The following is a 7,110-nucleotide window of genomic DNA, read 5'->3' as shown; positions in this document are numbered from 1 at the left end:
TTTATCATAAATCTTCAATAATATTCCGACCGGACAATTCCGTTGTCATTAGAAAGGAAAGAGAACGAGCGGCGCGCTCACGGCCACGCGCGAGACTAAACTAAAGGCTTTCAGCCTGACCACTTGTTGAAACAGCTCTTATTCTCTCCCCTTTCACAATACAAGCCTGAAACAACTTCTAAAGACTGTTGACATCTACTGGAAGCCTTAGGAAGTGAAATCTGACCCCATAGACACAGGATATTGGATAGGCAATCACTTAAAAAAACTACAAACCTCAGATTTCCCACTTCCTGGTTGGATTTTTCTCAGGTTTTTGCCTGCCATATGAGTTATGTTATACTCACAGACATTATTTTAACAGTGTTTGAAACTTTAGAGTGTTTTCTATCCACATCTACTAATTATATGCATATCATAGCTTCTGGGTCTGAGTAACAGGCAATTTACTCTGGGCACGCTTTTCATCCAAACTTCCCAATGCTGCCCCCTATCACTATGAAGTTAAACATGTAGGTATTACAGACTTAGTCAGGGAGAGGTTGAAAATGTAAGTGAAGCCACGTGCCAGTTGGTCCGCACATGCTTTGAGTACACGTCCTGGTAATCCATCTGACCCTGCCGCTTTGTGAATGTTGACCTGTTTTGCTCACATTGGCTACCAAGAGCGTTATCACACAGTCATCCAGAACAGCTGGTGCTCTCGTGCATGCTTCAGTGTTGCTTGCCTCGAAGCGAGCATAAAAGGCATTTAGCTCGTCTGGTAGGCTTGCGTCACTGGGCAGCTCGCGTCTGGGTTTCCCTTTGTAGTCCGTAATAGTTTTCAAGCCCTGTCAGAGCCGGTGTAGTAGGATTCAATCTTAATCCTGTATTGACGCTTTGCTTGTTTGATGGTTCGTCTCAGGGCATAGCGGGATTTCTTATAGGCATCTGGATTAGTGTCCCGCTCCTTGAAAGCGGCAGCTCTAGCCTTTAGCTTGATGCGGATGTTGCCTGTAATCCATGGCTTCTGGTTGGGATATGTACGTATGGTCTCTGTGGGGACGACGTCGGCGATGCACTTACTTATTGATGAAGCCAATGACTGAGGTGGTATACTCAATGCCATTGGATGAATCCCGGAACCTATTCCAGTCTGCTTGCAAAACAGTCCTGTCGCATAGCATTCGCTCCATCTGATCACTTCCGTATTGAGCAAGTCACTGGTACTTCCTGCTTTCGTTTTTGCTTGTAAGCAGGAATCAGGAGGATAGAATTATGGTCGAATTAGCCAAATGGAGGGCGGGGGAGAGCTTTGTATGCATCTCTGTGTGGAGTAAAGGTGGTCCAGAGTTAAAAATATATATATATTTTTTAAATCCTCTGGTTGCACATGTGACATACTGGTAAAAAATTGTTAAAACTGATTTAAGTTTGCCTGCAATAAAGTCCCCTGCTACTAGGAGCGCCACATCTGGGTGAGCATTTTCTTGTTTGCTTATGGCCTTATAGAGTTGGTTAAGTGCGCTCTTTGTGCCAGCATCGGTCTGTGGTGGTAAATAGACGGCTACGAATAATATAGATGAGAACTCTCTTGGTAGATAGTCTGGTCTACAGCTTATCATAAGGTACTCTACCTCAGGCAAGCAATACCTTGAGACTTCTTTAATATTAGACATCGCACACCAGCTGTTATTGACAAAAAGACACACCCCCACCCCTCATCTTACCAGACGTAGCTTCTCTGTTCTGCCGGTGCATTGAAAATCCCTCCAGCTCTATATTGTCCGTGTCGTTGTTCAGCCACAACTATGTGAAACATAGGATATTACAGTTCTTAATGTCCCGTTGGTAGGATAATCATAATTGTAGGTCATCCATTTTATTTTCCAATGATTGCAAGTAGAATTGATGGCAATGGGAGTTGACTTGCTCGCCTACGGAATCTCAAAAGGCAGCTTGATCTGCGTCCTCTTTTCCTCCATCCTTCACGCAAATTATGTGGATCTGGGCCTGTTCCCGGGAGAGCAGTATATCTTTCTCGTCGGACTCGTTAAAGGAAAAAGCTTCTTCCAGTCCGTGGTGAGTAATCCCAGTTCTGGTGTCACCTAACATTACTGTCACCTAATGTTACTGTTGGGGTAGGTTCCTTGTTCCTTGTCAATCATTGGCTTATTGGTGAAATCAGAAATCAGAAAATATCTTCTTTAAGTAAATCAATCAAACCTGTATTAATGCAACTGCAGACAGAAGCTGACAATGGAAACACAGCACGCATGTTTCAGAGTAAGTTCTGTAAAATATAAAAGGTAAAAGTTGCTTTAATATGCTTGCAGTCAACCCCTAGTGATGTAACTGCCTACGTCAACACCTTCTACTCATGAGACCAAGCCCATGCATATGCAGTTATACAAACTTGCAGGAGAAAACAATAGTCCTGTGTTTTCTAAGGGCTCAGCAGTAATTTTCCATTCCCGTGTGGCTTACAGTGGTGTGTCTGACTTGTCTCTTATCTATTTACTCTGCAGGGGTCTGTGTCTATGTATCTCTTTTAGCCTTGAGGCGCTTTCTCACAGACACCCTGTTTTGACCGCAATGGCTCACACATCTGCTCAGACCGTTTCTTATAAGAGGCAGAGACTAGAAAAGAACTGTGGAACATTATTAAACCTTATAATGCATATATTGCTAATCTGTGGTCCAGGACCCTATAAATGTAGTGGGGGAGGGTATTATAGCCCTTCCCCTTCTATTAATACAACATAATCATAATCAATTATTAGAATACATCAATCATTTGGTGCAGCCCCTATCATGACCCCGAGATGACCCTCATCATTACCTAGATTTTTACTTAACATTCATTCCTAGGAGACAACATATCACAATGGGGAGGAGGGGGAACAATGCCCTTTTACTAAGACATTTCTGTGGAATTCAATCCAGTAATATGTGAGCTATGCTGCCGGGTGAGTAACATGGAACTTGTAGAAAGCCAAGAGTAGGATTGCAACATCTTCTTGTGAAGCAGGAAGAGAAACTTTGTACCCACCCCAAATCCACCTGTTGAATTCTATTTTAGAATGGGTTTACCTAGGCAATGCTCTTAGGGCTACCAAACAAACGGGTGGAAGTACATCTCTACGACCTCTGTTGGTATGTAAGACAATATATATATCATTATACTTCTAGTGAAAGATCACATTTTGGGCTTTTTATTGCAGAAAGTAAAGTCTACTAATGAAACATTAGTTTTATCTTACTCTAACAGGTTATTTTCATGTTAAGTTAATTATGATAATTTTTTTAAATATATTTTATAAAGCATAGAAGAAGTTACACTGATCGATTTTGATTTTTGTCTAAAGCAAATATCCAAAGACTACAGCTTTTCACAGGGTTAAATTAAATATTGATTTATTCTGTTTCCCTCTAGTTATGGAGAAAATGGAGCCTCAAAGGAGAGTGTACATATCCCTCCCTAAAAAATACATGGCTGCTTTGGCCAAAAAGTGTAAACTGGTAACAAACACTTATTTTTCTGACCATCCTAAAACACACTTACAGGTGTAGGGTCTTAATTTGACCAGTTTGTCACAGCAGGAAAATAATCCTGCAGCAACAGGAAATGTGGATTATAATTAATGGACATTTTTTAGTTATGCCAAATCAAGTCTTTGATTTGCTGCAACAACAGGGTTATCAAATTAAGGTCTGACATCTGTAGTTCTTAGTAGCCTATGAATGGATGTAGTGTATTTTCATAGTATTCCTATTACAGACACACGATATAGTTACTTTACTATGATTACATTTTAAAATATGACTGGCTTTATTTTGTATCTGTTGGACAGGATCACGGGCTTTTTATTAAGGATCTGATCACTAACATAAATGAAGGATACCTACAAGCTTACTTCCGACAGTGGGGCAGCATTACAGCATGCACGGTAGGCTGATAAGTCATTATATCAATTATTGTAATATTAGCCTCACGTGGATAAGGCCTAAACCATACCTTTTTAAAGGGGAAACCTCTAGTTTTAAACAACATAGCATTCACCCCTCCACCTTTTTTACGCTCCAGTCAGTGGAGTAAAACAAGCTTATATTTTGCATTCTAATGGGACAAGACAGTAAGACAGTTGAACTAATCTCACCAGGTATTTATAAGTTATATTCTTCAAGAATCAATGGCTCTATATCAGTCATTTAAAAGTCCATAAATGGATGTAGCTATCACATATTGACCCCTTTAAATCAAAGTATTTTTTTGGATTATTGGTGTTTTTATTGGTTATGGTGATGGTCCATCCTCTGAAAACAGATCAAGAAGACTCCACAGGACTCTGACTCAAAGAGTGCCAGTGCTTTCGGATTCGTGATGTTTTCCTCTGAGGAGGAGGCAGATACGGCAGACTGGGCGGGTCCTCACTATATAGGAGGAATGGAAGTGGAGGTCAAGAGAGTTGTCAGTCTGAAGGTAAATCAAAACAGAACATTTGGCAAAGACTTGTTGAATGAATCAGCAATGTTTCTATGTCATATCAACCAAAAAAGTAAATATGATGATGTTGAATCAACGTGGAAAACTGATTGGATTTACAAAAATCATCAACGTTAGGAATTTTGTATTTTTTCACTTTAATCCTCTGACTTTTTTGTTGTTGTGATTACACATTGAAAACATGTTTTAATGAGTGTTGCGTTGACACGGTTGTGTGTAGGTTGCTATTATCCAGCACATGCAGCCAGTCTTATCAACATGTCACTGTCTGGGTCACAGGTCTTTCAGCACCAGTCAAGTCTTAAGTCTCAACAGGGCGAGTCTGAGTCAAATCTCAAGTCTCTCTCTTCATAAACAGATGTGTGTTATGATCCATGCAGGTTAACATTGCGTAGACTCTTCTAGGTCAAAGGTCAATTTGTTTAAAAATATACTTTGATTCAATCCTTGACTATTAAAACACTGAGTCAAGTCTAAAGTCATATGCAAGAGTCCAACAGAAGTCACTGTTTTTGCAACTCTTTTACCATGCTAAAATCTAATCTTTCATATAGATGGATGACCCAGAAGGTTGAGGTCATCCCAGCCAGGTCTATCCGCAGACGGTCCATGGGTCTGTTCATCAATTGAGCATCTTCGAGAATGTATCAGAGGCCGGATGATACTGTACCTACATTATTTAAAAGAAATCCAAACTGGATGGGATACATGGATTATTTGTTGAAAAATAAATGTAGATTATACGTTTTTTTTTCATATGATTTGGTTTGATTGTAACAATTTGTTTTCAGATGTCTTACGTACCTTGATTTACTGATTTGTAATGAAATGCCAATTGTTTTCAATGTTGTGAACATTATAAGGCCTATGTTGCATCATATTCTGTTTTGTAATTCGAGTAGGTTTAACTTTTAGTAGGATAACCGAAGATATTACTAGAAAGGGACATTTCCTAAAGAAAATGTGTGTTTGCTAGAAGTATTTATGATAGTGACAGCAGTAGTAGTAATGATTGATTGATTGATTGATTGATTGCATTTATAGGGCCCTGTAAATCTGCGATATGGACGCTGACGGAATCCAGACATTAAAACAGAATTTATCAATGTTCAAAAATGTATATAACTTAGTAAGGATCAACAAAATGTAGCCTATTGAAAATTAATACATTTGCCCAAAACACAATGCATCAGTGATTCATATTTTCTGCAAACTTCTAGAGGGCAATGAGAATTGCATTCGCCATCACACTGCTCTATCCCATCTGGACAAGAGGAATACCCATGTAAGAATGCTGTTCATTGACTATAGCTCAGCATTCAACACCATAGTACCCTCCAAGCTCATCATTAAGCTTGAGGCCCTGGGTCGACGGGACCGCAGTGGAGAAGGTGTAAAGTTTTTTTAAAGTTCCTCTGCGTACAGAGGCGCAACAGCGCCTCTTCAACCTCAGGAGGCTGAAGAAATTTGGCTTGTCACCTAAAACCCTCACAAACCTTTACAGATGCACAATTGAGAGCATCCTGTCTGGCTGTATCACCGCCTGGTACGGCAACTGCAACGCCCATAACCGCAGGGCTCTCCAGTGGGTGGTGCGGTCTGCACAACGCATCACCGGGGGAAAACTACCTCCCCTCCAGGACACCACCTACAGCACCCAATGTCACAGGTTTGCCAAAAAGATCATCAAGGACAACAACCACCCGAGCTACTGCCTGTTCCCCCCGCTACCATCCAGAAGGCGAGGTCAGTACAGGTGCATCACAGCTGGGACCGGGAGACTGAAGCTATTTCTCAAGGCCATCAGATTGTTAAACAGCCATCACTAGCACAGAGAGGCTGCTGCCTACCTACAGACTTGATATCATTGGCCACTTTTAATAAATGGATCACTAGTCACTTTAATAATGGCACTTTAATGTTTACATATGTTTACATACAAGCTTTAGCTTTAGTCATTACTCATCTCATATGTATATACTGTATTTTATACCATCTATTGCATCTTGCCTATGCCGCTCTGTCATTGCTCATCCATATATTTATATATTCTTATTCCATTCCTTTATTTAGATTTGTGTGCATAAGGTAGTTGTTGTGGAATTGTTAGATTACTTGTTATTGCAGATATTGCTGCACTGTCGGAACTAGAAGCACAAGCATTTCGCAATAACATCTGCTAACCATGTGTATGTGACTAATAACATTTGATTTGATTTGAATTCCTTGTCTGTATGTGTGGTGGGCAAGCCTGCCACTTTGTGTAGCTGTTAGCGAAGATTCTAATGAAAAGTCTTCTGGTAGATGGAAAGGCTTTCCCATAAACCTTTTCAATTAGATGTTAACTACAAAGTAGCCTATGCTTACCTTACCAATCAATACAGTGGGTATTTGTTTTGCGAACTCTGCCATCACGTGCGCACTCCAAAAACACTTCTAAACTGCCTCTTGCTACTGTAGGTGCACACTGGAATTAAAGGGTAAATACACCCCAAAATCAAAAATCTGCTAAATTAATCCAGACCTCAAAAGTGGTCTCTTGATGTTGTTTTGCTTTAGACTTAGAACATCAAATCAAATTGTATTAGTCACATGTGCCGAATTCAACAGGTGTAGACCTTTGA

The 7,110-nt window shown here is 40.2% G+C and overlaps 1 protein-coding gene across 1 annotated transcript; it reads left to right on the top strand.

The window, feature by feature from the left end:
• The first annotated feature begins 3,095 nt into the window (after nt 1-3,095).
• On the top strand, nt 3,096-5,659 carry LOC120044689 (heterogeneous nuclear ribonucleoprotein A0-like). Its single transcript, XM_038989364.1, has 5 exons — nt 3,096-3,135; nt 3,416-3,501; nt 3,834-3,929; nt 4,307-4,462; nt 5,041-5,659. The coding sequence occupies exons 2-5, from the start codon at nt 3,418-3,420 to the stop codon at nt 5,059-5,061; spliced, it is 357 nt and encodes a 118-aa protein (XP_038845292.1). The 5' UTR covers nt 3,096-3,135; nt 3,416-3,417; the 3' UTR covers nt 5,062-5,659.
• The last annotated feature ends 1,451 nt before the right edge of the window (nt 5,660-7,110 follow it).

The sequence above is a fragment of the Salvelinus namaycush genome, chromosome 3 (genome assembly GCF_016432855.1).
Source record: "Salvelinus namaycush isolate Seneca chromosome 3, SaNama_1.0, whole genome shotgun sequence".
NCBI classification, from domain to species: domain Eukaryota; kingdom Metazoa; phylum Chordata; class Actinopteri; order Salmoniformes; family Salmonidae; genus Salvelinus; species Salvelinus namaycush.
Note: the sequence above shows the minus strand (reverse complement) of the source record. Positions and strands in the feature narration are given on the sequence as shown.

Excerpts from the sequence above, each read along its gene's own strand:
- LOC120044689 (XM_038989364.1), top strand. The coding sequence starts at position 3,418 with ATGGAGAAAATGGAGCCTCAAAGGAGAGTGTACATATCCCTCCCTAAA. Across the intron at positions 3,930-4,306 it reads GCAGCATTACAGCATGCACG|ATCAAGAAGACTCCACAGGA; the intron begins GTAGGCTGATAA and ends CTCTGAAAACAG. Across the intron at positions 4,463-5,040 it reads AGAGAGTTGTCAGTCTGAAG|ATGGATGACCCAGAAGGTTG; the intron begins GTAAATCAAAAC and ends TCTTTCATATAG.